Below are 24,281 nucleotides of genomic sequence, written 5' to 3'. Positions count from 1 at the left end.
CACTACATCAAAAACTAATGACATATTATACAGTGGTTAACTGAATATATATATATATATATATACATATATATATATATATATATAAAATATATGAATGAATGAATGTCGGAGGTTCAAAGATAATTAGATACCACTGTAGTTCTACCACAAATGATGATGACTGATGATGCAGAAGCATTATAACCATGATCTGTGAGGTAGCTTCCAGGAAACCAAAGTCTTTGGGTTCCAAAGGGAACCTTTGGGTTCAGAGGTTACAAAGCTGCAATTTAAAGGAATTGATGGAAGGGCACCACCCTTCCTAGAGCCTGTGGCTTAATCTGACTCAACACTGGAAACCTTACCCAGCCTGGACATGGACAGCATTGACATGGAAAGTTCTTTCCCGATTCTGTGCATGGTGGTGCATGGCTGTTCTTATTTGGTGAAGTAATTTGCCTGGTTAATTCCTATAATGAACAAGACTCTGGCATGCTCACTAGTTACATGACTCCCAAGCTAGGAGCACCCAAATACATAAAGCAGTTAATAACAAACATAAAAGAACTAAACAATAATAATACAATAATAGTAGGGGATTTTATATCACACTTACATCAATGGACAGATGATCTAAACAGAAAATCGACAAGGAAACAATGACTTTCAAAGACATAATGGAACAGATGGATTTAATAGATGTATTCAGAACATTCCATCCCAAAACAACAGAATACACATTCTTCTCAAGTACAAACAAAACAATCTCCAGAAGAGATCACATATTAGCCCACAAAACAAACCTCAATAAATTCAAGAATATCAAAATCACACCATGCATATTTTCTCACCACAATGCTATGAAATTAGAAATCAACCAAAAGAAAAAAATGGGAAAGACCACAAATATATGGAGGATAAATAACACACTACTAAACAATGAATGGGTCAACCAAGAAATCAGAGAAGAAATAAAAAGTACATGGAAACAAATGAAAATGAAAACAATGGTCCAAAACCTCTGGGATGCAGCAAAACCAGTTCTAAGAGGGAAGTTTACGGCATTACAAGACTATCTCAAGAAGCAAGAAAAATCTAAAATAAACAAGCTAACCCTACACCTAAAGGAGGTAGAAAAAGAACAACGGACAAAACCTAAGCCAGCAGAAGGAAGGAAATAATAAAAATTAGAGCAGAAAGAAATGATAAAGAAATTTAAAAACAAAAGAACAGATCAATGAAACCAGGAGCTGGTTCTTTGAAAAGTTAATAACATTGACAAACCTCTAAGCCGGATGTATCAAAAAAAAAAAAAAAAAAAGAGAGAGAAAGGACCAAAATAAATAAAATCATAAATGAGAGAGGAGAAATAACAACCAACCATACAAGCAATCATAAGAGAGTATTATGAAAAACTATATGCCAACAAATTGGACAATCTAGAAGAAATGGATAAATCCCTAGAAACATATAAACTATCAACACTGAAACAGGAAGAAATAGAAACCTTGAACACACTGATAACCAGCAAAGAAATTGAATCAGAAATCAAAAATCTCCCAATAACAAAAGTCCAGGGCCAGATGGCTTCACAGGTGAATTCCACTAAACACTTAAAGAAGAGTTAATGCCTATTCTCACAATATTCCAAAATTAGAAAAGGAAGGAAAACTTCCATATTCATTCTAGGAGGCCAGTATTACTTGATAGTGAAACCATATAAAGACACCAATAAAAAAGAGAACTACAGGTCAATATCCCTGATGAACACAAATATAAAAATTACCAACAAATTACCAGCAAACAGAATTCAACAATGCATTAAAAAAACCATTCACCGTGATCAAATGGGATTTATTCCTGGGTTACAAGAACAGTTCAATATTTGCAAATCAATCAACATGATACATCACATCAGTAAGAGAAGGGGTAAGAACTATATGATCATTTCAATAGATGCACACAAAGCATCTGACAAAGTACAACATCCATTCATTATCAAAATCCTCAACAAAAGTGTTTTTTAAAAAAATTTATTATGTTATGTTAGTCACCATACATTACAACATTAGTTTTTGATGTAGTGTTCCATGATTCATTGCTTGCGTATAACACCCAGTGCTCCATGTGCCCTCCTTAATACCCATCACCAGGCTGACCCATTCCCCAACCCCAATCCCCTCGAAAACCCTCATTTTGTTTCTCAGAGACCATAGTCTCTCATGGTTCATCCCCCCCTCCGATTTCCCCCTCTTCATTTTTTACTTCCTACTATCTTCTTTTTTTTTAACATATAATATATTACTTGTTTCAAAGGTACAGGTCTGTGAATCATTAGTCTTACACAATTCACAGCACTCACCATAGCAATACACTACCCAATGTCCATCACCCAGCCACCCCATCCCTCTCACCCCCCACCACTTCAGCAACCCTCAGTTTGTTTCCTGAGATTAAGAGTCTCCTATGGTTTGTCTCCCTCTCTGGTTTCATCTTGATTCATTTTTTCCTCCCTTCCCCATGGTCCTCTGTCTTGTTTCTCAAATTCCTCGTATCAGTGAGATCATATGATATCTTTCTCTGACTTATTTCACTTAGCATAATACCCCCTAGTTCCATTCATGTCATTGCAAATGGCAAGATTTCGGGGTTTTTTGACAGCTGCAGAATATTCCATTACACACACACACACACACACACACACACAATCTCACATCTTTATCCATTCATCTGTTGATGGACTTTTGGCTCTTTCCATAGTTTGGATTTGTGGACACTGCTGCTATAAACATTGGGGTGCATGTACCCCATTGATCACTACATTTGTATCTTTGGGGTAAATACCCAGTAGTGCAATTGCTGGGTCATAGCATAACTCTATTCATAACATCTTGAGGAAACTCCATACTCTTTTCCAGAGTGGCTGTACCAGCTTCCATTCCCACCAACACTGTAGAAGGGTTCTCCCTTTCTCCACATCCTCACCAACATCTGCCATTTCCTGACTTGTTAATTTTGAGCCATTCTGACTGCTGTGAGGTGGTATCTCATTGAGGTTTTGATTTGGATTTCCCTGATGCTGAGTGATGTTGAGCACTTTTTCATGTGTCTGTTGGCCATTTGGATGTCTTCTTTGCAGAAATGTCTGTTCACATCTTTTGCCCATTTCTTGATTGGATTATTTGTTCTTTAGGTGTTGAGTTTGGTAAGTTCTTTACAGATTTTGGATACTAGCTCTTTATCTGATAATGTCATTTGCAAATATCTTCCCCCATTCTGTCAGCTGTCTTTTGGTTTTATTGAAAGTTTCCTGCGTTGTGCAAAAGCTTTTTAACTCGATGAAGTCCCAATAGTTCATTTTTGCTCTTGCTTCCCTTGCCTTTGGCGATGTTTCTAGGAAGAAGTTGCTGCGGCTGAGGTCGAAGAAGTTGCTGCCTGTGTTCTCCTTTAGGATTTTGATGGACTCCTGTCTCACGTTTAGGTCTTTCAACAATTTTGCATCTATTTTTGTGTGTGGTGTGAGGAAATGGTCCAGTTTCATTCTTCTGCATGTGGCTGTCCAATTTTCCCAACACCATTTGTTGAAGAGACTGTTTTTTTTTCCATTGGACATTCTTTCCTGCTTTGTCGAAGATTAGTTGACCATAGAGTTAAGGGTCCATTCCTGGGCTCTCTATTCTATTCCACCGATCTATGTGTCTGTTTTTGTGCCAGTACCACCATACTGTCTTGATGATTACAGTTTTGAAATAGAGCTGGAGGGGCGCCTGGGTGGCTCAGTTGGTTAAGCGACTGCCTTCGGCTCAGGTCATGATCCTGGAGTCCCGGGATCGAGTCCCGCATCAGGCTCCCTGCTCAGCAGGGAGTATGCTTCTCCCTCTGACCCTCTTCCCTCTCGTACTCTCTCTCTCATTCTCTCTCTCTCTCAAATAAATAAATAAAATCTTAAAAAAAAAAAAAAAAGAAATAGAGCTGGAAATCCGGAATTGTGATGCCACTAGCTTTGCTTTTCTTTTTCAACATTCCTCTGGCTATTCGGGGTCTTTTCTGGTTCCATACAAATTTATTATTTGTTCCATTTCTTTGAAAAAGTGGATGGTATTTTGATAGGGATTGCATTAAATGTGTAGATTGCTCTAGGTAGCATAGACATTTTCACAATATTTGTTCTTCCAATCCATGAGCATGGAACGTTTTTCCATTTCTTTGTGTTTTCCTCAATTTCTTTCATGAGTATTCTATAATTTTCTGAGTACAGATCCTTTGCCTCTTTGGTAAGATTTATTCCTAGGTATCTTATGGTTTGGGGTGCAATTGTAAATGGGATTGAATCCTGAATTTCTCTTTCTTCTATTTTGTTGTTGGTGTATAGAAATGCCACTGATTTCTATGGATTTTATATCCTGCCACTTTACTGAATTCCTGTATGAGTTCTAGCAGTTTTGGGGTGGAGTCGTTAGGGTTTCCCACATCAAGTATCATATCATCTGCGAAGAGTGAGAGGTTGACTTCTTCTTTGCCAATTCGGATGTCTTTTCTTTTTGTTGTCTGATTCCTGTGGCTAGGACTTCTAATACTATGTTGAATAGCAGTGGTGATAGTGGACATCCCTGCCATATCCCTGACCTTAGGTGAAAAGCTCTGTTTTCCCTATTGAGAATATTTGCTGTGGGTTTATCATAGATGGCTTTTATGATATTGAGGTATGTACTCTCTATCCCTATACTCTGAAGAGTTTAATCAAGGAAGGATGCTGTACTTTGTCAAATTCTTTTTTTAAGTATTGAGAGGATCATACGGTTTTGTTCTTTTACTAATGTATTGTATCACATTGATTGATTTCGGATGTTGAACCAACCCTGCAGATCAGGAATAATTCCCACTTGTTTGTGGTAAATAATCCTTTTAATGTAGTGTTGGATCCTATTGGCTAGTATTTTGGTGAGAACTTTTGCATCCATGTTCATCGGGTATATTGGTTTGTAATTCCCCTTTTTCATGGGGTCTTTGTCTGGTTTGGGGATCAAGGTGATGCTGGCCTCATAAAACGAGTTTGGAAGTTTTCCTTCCATTTCTATTTTTTGGAACAGTTTCAGAAGAGTAGGTATTAATTCTTCTTTAAATGCTCAGTAGAATTCCCCCTGGGAAGCCATCTGGCCTGGCGCTCTTGTTTTTTGGGAGATTTTTGATTACTGCTTCAATTTCCTTACTGGTTATGGGTCTGTTCAGGTTTTCTATTTCTTCCTGGTTCAGTTTTGGTAGTTTATACTTCTCTAGGAATACACCCATTTCTTCCAGATTGTCTAATTTCCTGGCATATAATTGCTCATCATACATTCTTATAATTGTTTGTGATCTCTCCTCTTTCATTCTTGATTTTATTTATTTGGGTCCTGTTTATTTTCTTTTTGTTAAGTTTGGCCAGGGGCTTATCAATCTTACTAATTCTTTCAAATAAGCGCCTAGTTTTGTTGATCTGTTCTACTGTTCTTTTGGTTTCTATTTCCTTGATTTCTGTTCTGATCTTTATTATTTCTCTTCTTCTGTTGGGTTTAGGCTTTGTTTGCTCTTATTTCTCCAGCTCCTTTAGGTGTAGGGTTAGGTTGTATATTCAGACCTTTCATGTTTCTTGAGAAAGGCTTGTATTGCTATTTACTTTCCTCTTAGGACTGCCTTTGCTGCATCCCAAAGATTTTGAACAGTTGTGTTTTCATTTTCCTTTCCATGAATTTTTTTAATTCTTCAATTTCCTGGTTGACCCATTCATTCTTTAGGATGCTCTTTAGCCTCCATGTATTTGAGTTCTTTCCGACTTTCCTCTTGTGACTGAGTTCTAGTTTCAAAGCATTGTGGTCTGAAAATATGCAGGAAATGATCCCAATCTTTTGGTACCAGTTGAGACCTGATTTGTGAGCTAGGATGTGATCTGTTCTGGAGAATGTTCCATGGGCACTAGAGAATATGTATTCTGTTGCTTTCGGATGGAATGTTCTCAATATACCTGTGAAGTCCATTTGGTCCAAGGTGTCATTTAAAGCCTTTATTTCCTTGTTGATCCTTTGCTTAGATGATCTGTCCATTTCAGTGAGGGGGGTATTAAAGTCCCCTACTATTATTATATTGTTGTCGACGTGTTTCTTTGATTTTGTTATTAATTGGCTTATATAATTGGCTACTCTCATGTTAGGGACATAGATATTTACAATTGTTAGATCTTCTTTTTGGACAGACCTTTTAAGCAGGATATAGTATCCTCCCTCATCTATTATACTCTTTGTTTCACAGTCTAATTTGTCTGATATAAGGATCGCCACCCTAGCTTTCTTTTGATATCCCTTAGCATGGTAAATGGTTTTCCACCCCCTCACTTTAAATCTGGAGGTGTCTTTGGGTCTAAAATGAGTCTCTTGCAGGCAGCATATCAATGGGTCTTGTTTTTTTTTATCCAATCTGATACCCTGTGTCTTTTGATTGGGGCATTTGGCCCATTTACACTCAGGGTAACTGTTGCAAGATATGAATTTAGTGCCACTGTATTGACTGTAAGGTGACTATTACTGTATTTTGTCTCTATTCCTTTCTGGTCAATGTTACTTTTAGGCTCTGTCTTTGCTTAAAGGATCCTTTTAATATTTCTTGTAGAGCTGGGTTTGTGTTTGCAAATTCTTTTAGTTTTTGTTTGTCCTGGAAGCTTTTTAATCTCTCCTTCTATTTTCAGTGACAGCCTAGCTGGATATAGTATTCTTGGCTGCATATTTTTCTCATTTAGTGCTCTGAATATATCATGCTAGTCCCTTCTGGCCTGCCAGGTCTCTGTGGATAAGTCTGCTGCCAATCTAATGTTTCTACCATATTATATTACAGACCTCTTGTCCCAAGCTGCTTTCAGGATTTTCTGTCTCTGAGACTTGTAAGTTTTACTATTAGATGTCGGGGTGTTGACCTCTTTTTATTAATTTTGAGGGGGGTCTCTGTGCCTGCTGGATTTTGATGTGTATTTCCTTCCCTAAAATAGGTAAGTTCTCTGCTATTATTTGCTCCAATATACCTTCTGCCCCCCTCTCTTTCTTCTTCTCCTGGCATCCTACTTATTCTAGTACTATTTTGTCTTATGGTATCAGTTATCTCTCGAATTCTTCCCTCGTGATCCAGTAGTTGTTTATCTTTTTCTCTGCTTCTTTATCGTCCATTATTTGGTCTTTTATATCACTAATTCTCTCTTCTGCCTTATTTATCCTAGCAGTTAGAGCCTCCATTTTTTATTGCACCTCATTAATAGCCTTTTTGATTTCAACTTGGTTAGATTTTAGTTCTTTTATTTCTCTAGAAAGGAATTCTCTAGTATCTTCCATTCTTTTTTCAAGCCCAGCTAGTATCTTTATAATCATCACTCTGAACTCTAGTTCTGGTATCTTACTAATATCCATATTGATTAGGTCCCTGGCAGTCGGTGCTGCCACTTGTTCATTTTTTTTTGAGGTGAGTTTTTCCATCTTGTCATTTTGTCCAGAGGAGAGTATATGAATGAGAGAACAAAATGCTAAAAGGGTAACAATGACCCCAGAAAAATACACACTAAACAAATCAGAAGAGACCCAAAACTGGGGGAAAAGAAAGGATATGAAAGCAAAAAAAAAAAAAAAAAAAAAGAATATGATCATATTGTGAATAGATCAGAGCCACACACTAGATTTTGGGCTTATTTTGGTTAGAGGAAAGTGCCTCCCAAAATTTTAAAGAAAGAAAAATTTACATATGTACAAAAATAAGTGTAAATACAATGAAGGGATGGAATATGACTGTAAAGATGAAAATTATAAAAGATTTTATAAAAGGAATTGATAAGTTGGTTGAAGAAAGAAGAAAAATTAAAGAAAAAAACAAAAAAAAAGAGAGGAGAGAATGTGATCAGGCAGGAGACTAGAACAAGCAATACACAAGAGAATTAGGGTATATTTTGGTCTGTTAGAAGAAACTGTATCCCAAAATTTTAAAGAGAGAAGAACATATAGATATATACAAAAAATGTTAACTACAATGAAGGGAGAGAATGACTCTAAAATGAAAATTAAAAAATATTTTAAAAGAGGATAATAAGATGTTTGAAAAAGGGAAAAAAATAGAAAAAGAAAAAATTAAAGAAAATTTAAAAAATGAACTTCGAAAGACTAAATAATCATGGGGAAAAAAAGCCATGAATTCTATGTGCTGTATTCCACTAGTGCTGGAGTTCTGCAGTTCTCATTTATTGGTAAACATGGTCTTGGCTGGCTGTTCTTGCTGATCTTCTGGGGGAGGGGCCTGTTGGAGTGATTCTCAAATGTCTTTGCCAGAGGCGGAATTGCACCACCTTTGTCAGGGGCCAGGCTAGGTATTCTGCTCCGGTGTGTTCTCTGTAGCTTTTGCTCCCTGCAAGCTTTCTGTACAGCTGTGGGGGACAAGAATGAAAATGGTGGCCTCCCAATCTCTGCTCCAGAGGAGCCAAGAACTCGGGGTCCCACTCCTCAGTGAGTCCCCAGAAAAAAGCAGTCAAACAGTCCTGTCTCCCCAGTCTCCAGACACACTCCATGCTCACCCGGCCTGTGACTGAGTATTTCTATCTCTGGCACACGACCCTGTTTGGAGTCTCCAAACCCAGCAGATTCCTGTGTTGCATTTCCATGCCACTCCTCCCAGGGGAGGAAGGGAAGTCTCCTCAGATCTGCCGCTTGTTGGGTCCCTGCTCGAAGAGTAGTGGCCAGATTGTGCCGTGAATCATGGTTTATGGCAACCCCGAGCTGAGAGCCCACTCTTCGGCTCCGTCTTTGCAGCCAGCTTCCCCGCTCTAATACCTGGGAGCTCTGCCGCACTCAGGCATCCCCGGTCTTTTGTGACCCCAAGGGTCCTGAGACCATACTGTCCCAGCGAGGGTTCCTCCCCCTGCTTAGCCACTGGAGCGACGTCCCTCAGTGGAGCAGACTTCTAAAAGTTCCGATTTTGTGCTCTGCTGCTCTATCACTTGCTGGCAGCCCACTGAGGGAGGCTCCCTCCCCCCACGGTCTATCTTCCCAAATATCACCTTGGATTCACTTCTCCACATATCCTACCTTCCATAAAGTGGTCGCTTTTCTGTTCATAGAGTTGCTGCTATTCTTTTCTTCAATCTTCTGTTGAGTTTGTAGGTATTCAGAATAGTTTGATACCTATCTAGCTGAATTCCTGGGACCAGATGAAATTTAGGTTTCCTACTCCTCCGCCATCTTGCTCCTTCCCCTCAACAAAGTAGGTTTACAGAAAACATACCTCAACATAATAAAGGCCATATCATCCTTAATGTGGAAAAACAGAGCTTTCCCGCGAAGTCAGGAATAAGACAAGGATGTCCACTCACACTTTTATTCAACATAGCGCTGGAAGTCCTAGCCACAGCAATCAGACAGCAAAAAGAAAAAAAAAAGGCATCCATATTGGTAAAGACGACGTAAAACACTGATGATTGGCAGAGGACATGATACTATATACAGATAACCCAAAAGACTGCACCAAAAAACTGCTAGAACTGATAAATTCATTAAAGTCACAGGATTCAAAATCAGTGTACAGAAATCTCTTCCACATCTATATACCAATAATGAAGCAGCAAAAAGAGAAATTACAAAAGCCCCACCATTTATAATTGCAACAAAAATATGAAGAGGGCGCCTGGGTGGCTCAGATGGTTAAGCGTCTGCCTTCAGCTCAGGTCATGATCCCAGGGTCCTGGGATCAAGCCCTGCAGCTAGATAGGTATCAAACTATTCCTGGCTCAGTGGGGAGCCTGCTTCTCCCTCTCCCTCTGCCTCTCTCCCTGCTCATGCTCTATCTCTGTGTCTCAAATGAATAAATAAAATCTTAAAAAAAATAAAAAAAATATGAAAATACCTAGGAATAAACCTACCAAAGAGGTGAAAGACCTGTACTCTGAAAACAATGAAACACTGATAAAAGAAACTGGAGGACACAAAGAAATGGAAAAACACTGCACGCTCACGGACTGGAAAAGCAAATATTGTTAAAATGTTCATACTACCCAAAGCAATCTACACATTTAATGAAATCCCTATCAACAAACCAATAGAATTTTTCACAGAACTAGAAGAAACAATTTTAATATTTGCAGGAAACCATAAAAGACCCTGAGTAGACAAAGTAATCTTGAAAAAGAAAAGCAATGCTGGAGGCATCACAGTTCTGGACTTCAAGTTATATTATAACGCTATAGTGATCAATATAGTATGGTAATGGCACAAAAACCGACACAGAGAGCAAAAGAACAGAATAGAAAATCCAGGAATAAATCTACAATTATATGGTCAGTTAATCTTTGACAAAGAAATAAAAAACATAATGGGAAAAAAACAGTCTCTTCAACAAATGGTGTTGGGAAAACTGGACAGCAACAACCAAAAGAATGAAACTGAACCACTTTTGTACACCATACACAAAATGATGAAAGACCTAAATGTGAGACCTGTAACCATAAAAATCCTAGAACAGAACACAAGCAGTAACTTCCTTGACATTGGTCACACAATCCTGTTGCTAGATATGTCTCCTGAAGCAAGGGAAACAAAAGCAAAAATAAACTACTGGGAGTACATCAAAATTAAAAGCTTCTACACAGCAAAGGAAACAATCAAAAAAACTTTTAACAGGCAACCTATGGAATGGGAGAAGATATTCACAAATGACATAGCTGATAAAGGATTAATATCCCCAAAATATAAAGACTTATATAACTCAACACCCCAAAAATGAATAATCCAGTTAAAAAATGGGCAGAAGACATGAACAAACATTTCTCCAGAAATACAGATGGGTAACAGACACATGAAAAGATGCTCAACATCATTCATTATCAGGAAAATACAAATCAAAACTACAATGAGATATCACCTCACACCTGTTAGAATGCCTAAAATGAACAACACAAGAAACAACAGGTGTTGGTGAGGATGTGGAGAAAAAGAACTTTCTTGCACTGTTGGTGGGAATGCAAACTGGTGCAGCCACTCTGGAAAACAGTATTGAGGTTCCTCAAAAAGTTAAAAATAGAACTACTTTATGATCCAGGAATTGTACTACTGGGTATTTATCCAAATAATACAAGAACACACCCACCCCTAAATTTATAGCAGCATTATTTACAATAGCTAAGATATAGAAGCAGCCCAAGTGTTCATTAACTGATGAATGGATAATAAGATGTCACACACACACACACACACACGCACATACACACACACTGGAATATTACTCAGCCATAAAAAAGAATGAAATCTTGCCATTTGTAATCACATGGATGGAGCTGGAGAGTACTATACTGAGCGAAATAAGTCAGTCACAGAAAGACAAATACCGTATCATTTTACTCATATGTGGAATTTAAGAAACAAAACACACAAGCAAAGGGAAAAAATAAGAGTGACAAATCAAGAAACATGCTTTTAATTATAGAGACAAATTGATGGTTACTAGAGGGCAGATGGGTGGGGGGATGGATTCAACAGATGATGGTAATTAAGGAGTGCAGTTGTGGTGATGAGCACAGTGTGATGTACAGAATTGTTGAATCACTATATTGTATACCTGAACCTAATGTAACATGTATGTTAACTGGAATTAAAATAAACATTTAAAAATTATAAATAAAATAAGCATAAAAAACAACAAAAATCTTAACTAAAGGATTCCCACCTCTGAGGATTTACTATTTATAAATGAACTTACTCATAATGGACACCCATATTAGCTAAAAATATTTCCCCTAATACTTTCAGATTTTAAGAAAACCATGTATTTCCTACAGGCTGAATATTCAGATATAAAGTTTCTAGTAGGAAGCAAAAGTGAGTTAGTTGCTCACCAGAAGAAAATTCACAGAACAATTTACTGAAACCATGTGAAACTTTCAAAAGGTAATTCCTAGACCAATGGTGGAAGAGGTTCCCCTTGCTTGACTTCAACCCCCTCAGTGAAAATGGTCCATCATAACTAATCTTGGTCTTCAAGGGAAACCAGAGCCACCTGTTACTGTTAGTGAGGAATAAGGAGCTTATATTAGGTTAACCTCTATGATCATCTGTGGTGGATAAGGCAGGATAATATGGCTGAAAACAGGATTCTGCCATGTTGTGTACACCAAGATGATCAGAATAGCTCACTTGTTTGTTGCTTTTTACATTATCAGCAAAAGAGGACGCAGGGTAGTATAATTGTAAGGAAGTGACCCCTCCAGTGGGCTGAGGCAGAAAGACACTTTAGTTAGGACTCCTTGCCACAGCTGTACCACTTAGAAGGAAGTAGACTCACAAACATGGCTACAGTTACAAATGTTTCCACAAAGGAAGGAGTAAAAATAACAGTCTGCATTCTCTGCCCTCTGTTTTAACAGCAAAAGGAACCAACATTTAATAGTTTGCCAACTATATGTTAAGCTTTGCATTAGGGCTTAACATTACATTGTCTCATTTTAACCCACACAATAAACTTATGATATAGATATATTATCTCCATTTTATAGAAAGGGAACCAAGCTCAGAGAGATTTAGAAATGTGTTTTAAAATGATGAGGCAATCAATCAATCAAATCACCAGACATTGGTAAAGCTCAGAAATAAATTATTTACTGTGAGTTGCTCTTAGAGTTATATTTATTAAACTGATCAGGAATTACTTATGCAGTGCTTTGTGACATCTCAAATTAGTTTATTATTCTTTAAGATTTTACTTATAAATATAATATTATATCCCTCTCAGGGCCATATACATAGTAGGCTCTAAAGTTAAGCTGAATTTATGTAAGAAAAATAAAAATACCAAGGTGCCTCTTTCCCCTTCCCCCTCTCCATCTGAATTCTTAGTTATGTCACTGAGATGACCATTACACGTCTCCCATGTTTAAAAGTCTGCAAATCAGTCTTTTGGAGAAAGGAGTGGGATGAGAATTTTCTCAAAAGGAAAATACCCCTCATTTCACAATAAAAATCAATAGGAAATTAGGAATCCTTTAACACAAATGAAGTATTAGCAAAAATAATCTAAACTCTATAGTAAGGCATACTTGTAAAAATCTAAGTTTTACTAACTACTAAAGAGTTACACAACAAGAACTTCTTTCATGTCACTTGCTAACAATACTACTTTGTAAATAAGGTTATACATGCTGATGTACTAACAAGAGGGAAAAAGGTTCTTCCTGAAAGTAGCAACATGTTCTCTGTTGCTAGACAGAAGAAGGTTACGTGTAAAGTACATCTGCAGAGCAGAAATCTCTCACCAGAAAAGTAGCTCTTTCAAACAAAAGCACTTCATCAGCCTCGATAATTTCAGCAAAATTCCTTAGGTTCATTTCCAGCTGCTGAACATTGGGAATCAACTGATAAACAATGCTGGACCAAGCCTAACAGAACAGAAGTACAGTGTAATATTACTAACAGGTAGCCAGGTCTGGACCTTTGCAAATGAGTAAGTATGCTACAACATATCGACAGCAAAATATGGTAATAGTTGAGTCCCAAACAAATACTGGTAACAAATATAACACAAATAAAATGAGAAAATGAAGCTAATATTTGATTTTTATCCTTCAGTTGGAATTTCTTTTAAGTTTCAAACACTTATAAAATGCTGGAGAAACTTCTTTCCATTGATAATTAAAAAAATAATAATAATTTAATTTCACATCTGCCTTAGGAATAATTGAAAACTCTGATTTACTGGGCCAAATAAAAAGTTTCTAATCCAGCCATTCAACAAATATTTAAGTCCAATAATGCAGACTGCTCTAAAGATCAGAACTTAATAATGCTATATTTAACATAAATCTAAGAATCAATTTTGTAAAAATATCAGAATAACATGGAAAAATGGCCCCTCCCCTCAACGGGATAACATACAAAAGAAATTACAAGAGAAATTAGTGGCATTATCATTCCAAAAGGCTTAGTGTCAGCTATATAAATTATTGATCCAATTGAATTAAAAATGGTCCATTGGTGTGTTTCCCTAAAATAGACTTCATCCAGAGAAGTATGACTAATGTAAGGAGTTGGAATTAACCATGCCCTCCCTCTAGTCTCTTAAGGCTCTTTTATTTGCATTTCCATTGTAATAATTCCTTCCAATTTGTCTAGTAAGCTGTACAATGTTCTTCTCTCCCCTACTAGAGGGCAGGAACCTGGTCTTAGTCATTTGTGTGTCCAAAAACATCAAGCAGATATGCAATGAGTGCTTGTAGAATAAAACAATATAAAAATTTAAGTCAGCTCTATGAAACATTGATGTAAGAGATAGTAGTGCTATGTCTCTGTTCCAATTAGTTTTATTACTTAAGCATGGGGGTTCAGGTTCCAAGTTCCCAGGTCGGTGTTAATGTCACTGCTGAATTTACCTTGGAGAAGGCACCAAAGCTAACCACAGCAGAGACATTGTCACTCACAGCAGTGTTGTGATTAGCCAATTGTCTTTGGTCGTGTTATGTATTGCCATCCTTCACACCGCAGTTGGTTCTTATCAGTGCGTCATGTCCATCCTTATTCACGGTTACCTGTTCTATGGGAATAAGGCTTTGAGAGAAATTCGGCCCAAATTAATCTAGCGCAGTATTTCCTAGACAGGTATCTCAAAATGATCTGTTATTAGAGTGAGGCTGGGTCAACATAATATTGGGAAAAAATGAATTAGTTCAAAAAATAAATCAATGGCTATTTTTAATGTCCATTGGTTTTTCTCCTTGGCAAATTGGGTTTCTGTGCTTCTCTGGTTGTAGATACTTGTCAGATGCAGTTGATACTGAGGCTGTTGCTACCAGTGACAGAGAAGGATGCTTTCCCACCCAGAGTCAGACTTGTCAATGTATACTAGCAGCAGTCTGAAGGAAAGGTCTGACCACGAAAGGACCCCAAAGAAGCCAGTCTTTCAAATTACTAGATCTCGTAGGAGAAAGAGAGGAAGCAGGACAAGGAGCCTATGTGCTAATAAGGTAATTTCAGCTTAGTTCATAACACAACTACTGTTGTAACCTCTACAACTACTGCAAGCAGTATGGTATTCATTCCAGCAATGGAAACAATCCTGGTTGAAAGAATGCTAGTCCCCAATTTGGCATGAAAGTTGAAGCTACCATATTCTAGGCATAAAGTATCTCATTATAAGACTCCCTTCTCCAATCTCTTCCCTAAATGTTGTTATTCTAATGTCATCCAAACCGGGGCAAACTAGTTTATATCCTGAAGAGATACCTGAATATTAGATACAGCTCCAATCAGCATTGAGACCACAACAGGTCACAATGGATGATGGTCAATGAAACCTCTGCTGTCACAAACATCAGTATCAAATTAATCATCAGAAAACTGGCTAATTCAGTGTGACTTGGTAGGTATCTCAACACAATTTAAGATCAAAACCAAAATCTCTTAAGTTTGATATTTTTCAAACAATTTATTGTAGATTATTTCTTTTTTTAATTCAACACATCTAAATAGGTATGACAGTTTAAAATCTTTTACTTTTGACAATACCCTTTTAGCTTTTTCTCATGTTCTTAAAATAAGGGAGCTCAGGGAAACATACACACCTTATAAAGAGTTTCATCCCAGATAGATGTTCGGAAACAAGAACATTCCAATGGGCGAGACAAACGCCTCAGATCTTCTTCTCGCTCTTTAAAAATCTGAATTAAAAAGTCCACATATAGATCAGCAATATAACAGTCTTTCACTGCAAAATCTGAGATGTAATTATTTCAGTGTATTTTAAACAGGAGCATTTCCTCTTTCCTCAGAGGAATTTTTCAGTGTGTATATTACTTCATGAACTAGGATGGCAAAAATTATTTCAGGTCAGGTCTAAAAGTACAACAGCTACTAGAATTCTTCAGGCCTCTGCTTCTTGTGCCAAGTACTCACTGAGAGTACTGTGTTGGGAAAAAAAAATTTACCATACAGAGGAATGTTAATAAAATATATCTAACATTCCAAATCACCTACTCTGTGTCATTTTTAGATAGTGATATTGTAAATTAAAATACTTTAACCTTTGTAGATATCTTTCACACAAATATATGCACACACTCATATATATTATTTCTGAATGGACTGTATTTATTTGGCTATATAGATATCACCCCCCCCCACACACACACACAAACACAAATATCTATCTTGCACATATCTATCTATGTACATATACCCACATACACATTAAAGAGTATCTATCTAATATATACAAATATATATCTACAGATATTTTCCATGACTGGGTGGATTTGTAGTGAGCGTGTGTACACACTGTGATAGTTAACTGTATGTATCAACATGGCTAGGCCACAGTACCCAGACACCAGTTTAGATCTTACTGTGAAGTGTTTTTAAATGAGATTAATATTTATGTCAGTAGACTAAAGCACATTCCCCTCCATAATGTGGGTTGGCTTTATGCAGTTAGTTGAAGGCCTTAAAAGAAAAAGACTGCCATCCCACAGGAAGGGGAAATTCTGCCTCCAGCCTGACTTCTATAACTTGTGATACAACAATTACTCTTTCCTGGGTCTCCAGCCTACCAGCCTGCTCTGCAGATTTGGACTTGCCAGTCTCAATAACTGTAATAAGTCAACTCTTTAAAAATCAATCAATCAATCAATCAGTCAGTCAATCCCTCTCTTTCCACCCACACACACACTTACTGGTTCTGTTTATCTGGAGAACCCACACATACAGAGGGAAATATCTATCTTGAAATTGATATTTAGGGAAGCACTTTGCACTTTGACTTCAAGACTTGAAAGTTTTAATCTTTAATGAAATGGAGTATACTTTTATTAATTAAGCTTAGAATCCCACAAAGAACATTAATATATTTTGAGGATATATTATATAATATATATAATAATGAAACAAATAAGTTGATTAACAAATAATGAAAAGTAATTTAAAAAATCCGTAAGGACCTCGTTTGTTGGAATGCTGTTTTTTTATTGCAAATTGGGCCAGGGAATGAAATGATTTTTAAAGGAAACAGAACAGAAAAGAAAACAACAGCAAGAATAACAATAACACAGCCCTCACAATCTCAAGACTCAACCTACATACAGGGTTTTCTGCTGAATTAAATGGAATTAATACTTAGTGAAAAAAAAAAGGGAGAAGGAAAAAAAGACTAGATACTCAAAAGTAGTTTTCAGAATCAAATACAGAATCCTGTCAAGTCATTTGTGAAAGCCTGTAAGCTTACTTAGAAACACCAAAACATGCCCACACTGAAAACACTGGAGGCAATCTTGTAACTAGTTATAGAAAAAAAGTATTTCTGACCACAGTTGTTACCAAAAAAATCCTTTAAATAAAGGGTATCCTTAGACTCCTAGACTCCAACCCAAAAAGGAACTGAATTCTTCTACATCACCAAAATATTCTAAAACTGCTTTTCTTACCATTATCCTTAGAGGATCTCTTTCAGCTTAGACTTTAAAATCAAATCCTCTTATTTTATACAGTATAAACTAAAGCTGGACTTACTTGTTACTTGCCAGTCTTGGGGTTCTCATAGCTAGCTAGGAGTCTGCTCTTTCTACTGTGTCTTCTTTGGTTTAAATTTATGTGTACTAATCCCCATGCTAGAAAAGAAGGCAGAGATACCATACATTGCAATTAAAAGGGACTTGGCATTTAGCTTAACACAGTGTGATTGCACTTCCACTGGTGCATACATGTTTCCTAAATCAACCCAGTGATAGCTATAATCTTTCTTCATCTCACCATTGGTGGGTCTTCTAGCCTGGACAATAACTACTTATTGTGAAGGGCAATAAAACAGGGGCAGGAAACATAAAGATATATAAAGGAGAATGTAAATGGGGAAGATAGTGGAGTAGGAGGATACTAAGTTCATCTTGTCCCACAGACATGCATATAAAACAGCCACATCAGTACTACCAACCCAGAAAATGACCCAAAGACTGGCAAAACAGACTTTCCACAGCTAATCACAGAAAGGAGAATACACTGAAAAGGGTAGGAGGGGCAGAGATGTGGAGAACCAAACTCTCAGCCAGACTAACCACAAATGGGAAGGATACTACAAGAATGAAGAAGGAAGAGGAGCAGACCCCACACTAGGCACCCCAGACCTGGGTGCACTAGATGCACTAGGAAGATGAGTCCCCAAAACATTTGGCTTTGAAAACAAGCAGGGCTTAACTTTTTGAGCTTTTATAACCAGGGAGCTTAACTTCATGTACTTTAAAGTCAGCTGGCTCAGCTCTGGGAGAGCTAGAAGGCAATAGGGAACTAAGTCTTTAACCTCAAAGAACCAGCATACCAAATATCTCCACTGAGATACAGCATAGAAACAGCAGTGTGAAAAGTGCCTAGAGTACACATGAAAGAGATTTATTTACTAATCTCAGAACACATGAAAGGGCAAGGGATCTTTAGGAGACTTCTCCAAGAACAAAAGAACTGGTGGGCACCATTTCTCTCTGCACCCCCAGCCGAGATAGCTGGACACTTGCAGAAAACACCACAAACACTCTCCACTTTCCTTGCTAACATATGTACCTCACCACCACCATCTCCTGCAGATCCATCTTATCGAACCTGCTCCACACAGCAGGAGTCCCTCCAAAGCAGGTCCTGCATGTCTCATCCTGCAAGGAGCCCTGGCAGGGGCCAGCACCCTTCAAAGTTATTCCTGTCTCAGGGAGAAGGGAAGATAACAATAAACACAGCCCCAGCAGCCAAACCTTATAACTGGTAGTACAAAGAGGGTGCCCTGTCAAACAGTACATCTGCAGCCCCTGCAGGAATCTGGCCTTACTCCTGGCCCTACACACCAACAAAAACCTCTCAGGGAACAAGGCAGGGAGAGCACCCTGCAGTTTGGTGCTACTGTAGCTCCTGCAAACGTGCTGAGGGCAGGCATCTGGTCTGACTGTTGAAACCATCAAATGATAAGTCCACAGCAGCCTCAGACTGACCCCCAACAGCACTGGGACCAAATCCTACCCAGGGTGTGCACAACAGGCAAAGCAGGCCATTGTAGCATACTGATCTGAAGGCAAACACAGCTCAAACAGAAGAGTAGGGTGCACACAATCCACAGGTTCTGTTAAACAGGTGACATTGTGCTACAAGCCACAACAGAACCTTTTCTTCATTAGGCCATTACTTTTAATATCAGGAGACATAACCAATGTTCCCAATACATAGAAACAAACACAGAAAATTAGATAAAATGAGGAGACAGAGGAATATGTCCCAAATGAGAAAAAACAAAACAAAACAAAACAGGACAAAGCAACAGCAAAACAGCTAAATGAAATGATGATAAGCAACATGTGTGATAAAGAACTCAAAGTGATGGTCATAAAGATACTCACTGGATTTCAGAAAAGAGTGGAGGATCTCAGTGAGACCCTCAACAAAGAGAAAGAAAAGCAAATAAGAAATGAAGAACTCAGTAATTGAAATTAAAAATACACAAGAGGGAATCAATAGATTAGAGGAGGCAGAAGAATGGATCAGATAGCTGGAAGACAGAGTAGTTAATAGAAAGCAACCAAACAAAAAAAAGAAGAATACAAAAATAAGAATAGGTTGAGGAAACTCAGTAACATAATCAAGTGTAATAACACTTATATTATAGGGATTCCAGAAGAGAGGAGGAGGCAGAAAATTTATTTGAAGAAATAATAGCTGAAAAATTCCCTAATCTGGAGAAAGAAACAGATATCCAGATCCAGGAGGCACAGAGAGCACCCAAAAAAATGAACCTGATGAAGTCTACACCAAGACACATAAAAATTAAAATGGCAAAAAGTAGTGATAAAGAGAGAATTTTAAAAGCAGCATAAGAAAGTTAGACACAAAGGAAATCCCATAAGGATATCCACTGCTTTTTCAGCAGAAACTTGGCAGACCAGAAGGCAGTGGCAGGACATATTCAAAGTACTAAAAGGAAAAAAATCTACAACCAAGAATACTTTATCCAGGAAGGCTATCATTTAGAATAGAAGAAGACAAAGAGTTTCCTAGACAAACAAAAGTTAAAGGAGTTAACCACCATTAAACCAGCCTTACAATAAAAGTTAAAGGGAATTCTTTGAGGGGAAAGTAAAGGCTAGATTCAGGAGAAAGAAAATTATGAAAGGAAAACATTTCATAGGTAAATAAAAACATAATGGAAGTAGTACTAGACTAATCACTTACAAAACCAGTATGGAGGTTAAACACAAAAGGAGTAAAATCAATTATATCTACAAAAATCAGTCTACGGATTCACAAAATAAAAAGATACAAATTATGACATTATACATATAAAACATTGTTGGAGGAGAGTAAAAATTTAGTACTTTTAGAATGGGTTCAAATAATATAGACTGCTATATGCATCAGATGTTATATATGAGCTTAATGGTAACCACAAATCAAAAATCTGTAATAGATAACCAAGAAAAAAAGGAGAAAGGAATCCAATCATATCATTAAGGAAAGCCATCAAACCATAAAGGAAGAGAACAAGAAAAGAAGAAAAAAACACAGGAAAAGTACAAAAACTGTAAAACAAATAACAAAATGACATTAAGTACATTTCCATAATTACACTGAATTTAAATGGACTAAATGCTCCAATCAAAAGACACAGGGTGACTGAATGTATAAAAAGCTAGACCCATCCATATGCTGCCTACAAGAGACTCACTTCACACCTCAAGACACATGCAGGTTGAACATGAAGGGATGGAAAAACATTTACCATGCAAATGGAAGTGAAAACAAAGATGGGACAGCAATGCTTATATAAGACAAAATAGACTTTAAAACAAACACTGTAACAAGAGACAAGGAAGCACACTACATGATGATAAAGGGAATGATCCAACAAAAGGATAGAACAATTATAAATATGCACTCAACATGGGAGTACCTAAATACATAGAAAAACATAAACACAGGGGTGCCTGGGTAGCTCAGTGGGGTGAGTGTCCAACTCTTTGTTTCAGCTCAGGTCATGATCTCAGGGTTGTGAGATTGAGCCCTGTGCTCAGGCTCCACATAGAGTCTACTTGGGATTCTCTCTCTCTCCCTCTCCCTCTGCACCCACCCAACCCACTCACGCTCTTGCTCTCTCTTAAAAAAAAAAAGAAACAAAAGAAATATAAACACATAAACACAAACATAAAGACAAGCAATGAGAGTAATAAAATAATAGTAGGGGACTTTAACATCCCCACTTACATCAATGGATAGATAATCCAGATATAAAATCACCAAAAAACAGTGGACATTGGACCAGATATAACTAAGATATATTCAGGACATTCCATCCCCAAACAGCAGAATACACTCTTTTAAAGTACACATGGAATATTTTCCAGAATAGATGATATGCTACAAAACAAGTCTCAATAAATTAAAGAAGAGTGAAAGCATACCATGCATGTTTTCTGACCACAACGGTACAAAACTAGAAATCAATCACAAGAAGAAATCTGGAAAGAACCCAAATACATGGAGACTAAATGACATGGTACCTAACAATGAATGGGTCAACCAAGAAATAAAAGAGGGAATCAAAAAAACTACATGGAGATAAATGAAAACACAATGATCCAAAATATTTGGAATGCAGGAAAAGCTATTATAAGAGGGAAGATAAAAGCAACAAAGGCCTATCTCAAGAAACAGGAAAAAGCTTAATAAACAACCAAACCTTATACCTACAGGAACTAGAGAGGTGCAGGGTGGCTCAGTTGGTTGAGCATCCAACTCTTGGCTTCAGCTCAGGTTGTGATCTCAGGGATAAGGGATCGAGTCCCACAACAGACTCCGCACTCAGTGCAGAGTCTGCTTGAGATTCTTTCCCCTCCTCCCTCTCCCTCTTCTCCTCCCCCTGCTTGTACGCTCTCTAAAATAAATAAATAAAATCTAAAAAGATTGACAAAGGAACTAGAAAAAAAATGCTCAAAGGCAATTAGAAGGAAATAATAAAGATTAGAGCAGAAATAAATGAAATAGAGACACAAAAAAATAAAGTACAGGTCAATGAAACCAGGAGCGAGTTCTTTGAAAAGCTCAACAAAATTAATAAAATTTTAGCCAGACTTATCCAGAAAAAAAAAAAAAGGACTCAAATAAAATCACCAATGAAAGAGGAGAAATAACAACCAGCACCACAGAAATACAAAGGATTATAAGACACTATTATGAGAATTTATATGCGGACAGACTGGACAACCTAGAAGAAATGGATAAATTCCAAGAAATATATAACCTCACAAAACTCAATCAGGAAGAAGTAGAAAATATGAATAGACCAATTAGTAGCAACACAACTGAATCCATAATCAATTAAAATCCCCCCCAAAAAAGTGCAGGATGAGATGCTTCACAGGTGAATTCTACCAAACATTTAAAGAAGAGTTAATATCTATTCTTCTCAAACTATTCCAAAAAAACAGATGAGGAAGGAAAGCTTCCAAATTCATTCTATAAGGCCAGCATTACCCTGATAGTAAAAACACTACAGAAAAGAAAACTACAGGCAAAATCACTGACGAACACAGATGGAAAAATCCTCAACAAAATATTAACAAACTGAATTTAACAATATATTAAAAAAAAACATTCACCGGGATGCCTGGGTGGCTCATTCGGTTAAGCATCTGCCTTTGGCTCGAGTTATGATCCCAGGGTCCTGGGATCGAGTCCTGCACCAGGCTCCTTGCTCAGCAGAGAGCCTGCTTCTCCCTCTGCCTGCTCCCCCTACTTATGCTTTCTCTCTCTCCCTGACAAATAAATAAAATCTTAAAAAAATCATTCACCATGATCAAGTAGCATTTATTTCCGGGATGCAAGGGTGGTTTAATACATGCAAATCAATCAACATGATACATCACATTAGCAAGGAAACGATAAAAACCATATGATCATTTCAACAGATGCAAGTGAGGGCATCTGACAAAATACAGTATCAATTCATGATAAAAACTCTCAACAAAGTAGAGTTAGAGGGAACATACCTCAACATAATAAAGGCCATACATGAAATACCCACAGCTAACATCATTCTCAATGATGCAAAACTGAGAGCTTTCCTCTACGATCAGGAACATGACAAGGATGTGCACTCTCACCACTGTTATTCAACATAGTATTGGAAGTCCTAGCCAAAGCAATCAAACAAGAAAAATAAATAAAAGGCATCCCTATTGGTAAAGAAGTAAAACTTTCACTGCTGATGACATGATACTATATAGTGAAAACCCAAAAGAATCCACAAAAAAACTACTAGAATTGATAAGTGAATTCAGTGAAGTTGCAGGATACAAAATTAATATACAGAAATCTATTGCATTTCTATACACTAATAATGAAGTACAAGAACGAGAAATTAAGAAAATAATCCCATTTATATTTGCACCAAAAAGAAAAAAATACATAGGAATAAACTTAACCAAGGAGGTGAAAGACCTGTACTCTGAAAACTGAAGATGACACTAACAAACGGAAAAGATATCCCACGCTCATGGATTGGAAGAACAAATATTGTTGAAATGTCCATACTACCAAAACAATCTACAGATTTAATGCAATCCTATCAAAATGACAGGATTTTTAACAAAACTAGAAAAAATAATCCTAAAATTTGCATGGAACCACAGAAAACCTCAAAAAGCCAAAGCAATCTTGTAAAAGAAGAACAAAACTGGAGGTATCAGAATCCCAGATTTCAAGATATACTACAAAGCTGTAGTAACCAAAACAGTATGGTACTAGCACAAAAACAGACACACAGATCCACGGAACAGAATAGAGCACAAATACACCCATGCTTATATGATCAATTAATCTACCATAACAGAGGCAAGAATATACAATAGGAAAGTCTCTTCAACATATGTTGTTGAGAAAACTGGGCAACAACATGCAAAAGAAGAAAACTGGACCACTTTCTTCCACAAAACGCAAAAATGAACTCAAAATGGGTTAAAGACCTAAATGTGAGACCTGAAACCATAAAATTCTGAGAAGAAAACATAGACAGTGATTTCTTTGACACTGGCCATAGAAACATTTTTCTAGATATGTCTGTTCTGGCAAGAGAAACAAAAGCAAAATCAAACTATTGGGACTACACAAGATAAAAAGCTTTTGCATAGTACAGGAAACCATCAACAAAACAAAAAGGCAACCTACCAAATGGGAGAAAATATTTGCAAATAATATATCTAATAAGGGGTTAATATCCAAAATATATAAAGAACTTAAACAATTCAA

The 24,281-nt window shown here is 37.2% G+C and overlaps 1 protein-coding gene across 5 annotated transcripts in view; it reads right to left on the bottom strand.

The window, feature by feature from the left end:
• The window catches only part of RRAGB (Ras related GTP binding B), a 42,807-nt gene that overhangs the window by 4,204 nt on the left and 14,322 nt on the right, over positions 1–24,281 (bottom strand). For 4 of the 5 annotated variants that reach the window (XM_025852069.2, XM_025852067.2, XM_025852068.2 and 1 more), the window contains 2 exons: positions 15,581–15,676; positions 13,280–13,402 (listed from right to left, as the gene is read on the bottom strand). The exons of the other annotated variant lie outside the window; for it this stretch is intronic. In XM_025852069.2, the coding sequence (XP_025707854.1) occupies positions 13,280–13,402; positions 15,581–15,676 (219 nt within the window). The remainder of the gene's footprint in view (positions 1–13,279; positions 13,403–15,580; positions 15,677–24,281) is intronic. 5 annotated transcript variants of the gene reach the window in all.

The sequence above is a fragment of the Callorhinus ursinus genome, unplaced genomic scaffold, assembly GCF_003265705.2.
Source record: "Callorhinus ursinus isolate GAN/ISIS: 27379988/994484 unplaced genomic scaffold, GSC_fseal_2.0 scaffold104, whole genome shotgun sequence".
Lineage (NCBI taxonomy): Eukaryota > Metazoa > Chordata > Mammalia > Carnivora > Otariidae > Callorhinus > Callorhinus ursinus.
The sequence above is the reverse complement of the archived record's forward strand: the minus strand, read 5'-3'. Positions and strand labels throughout refer to the sequence as shown.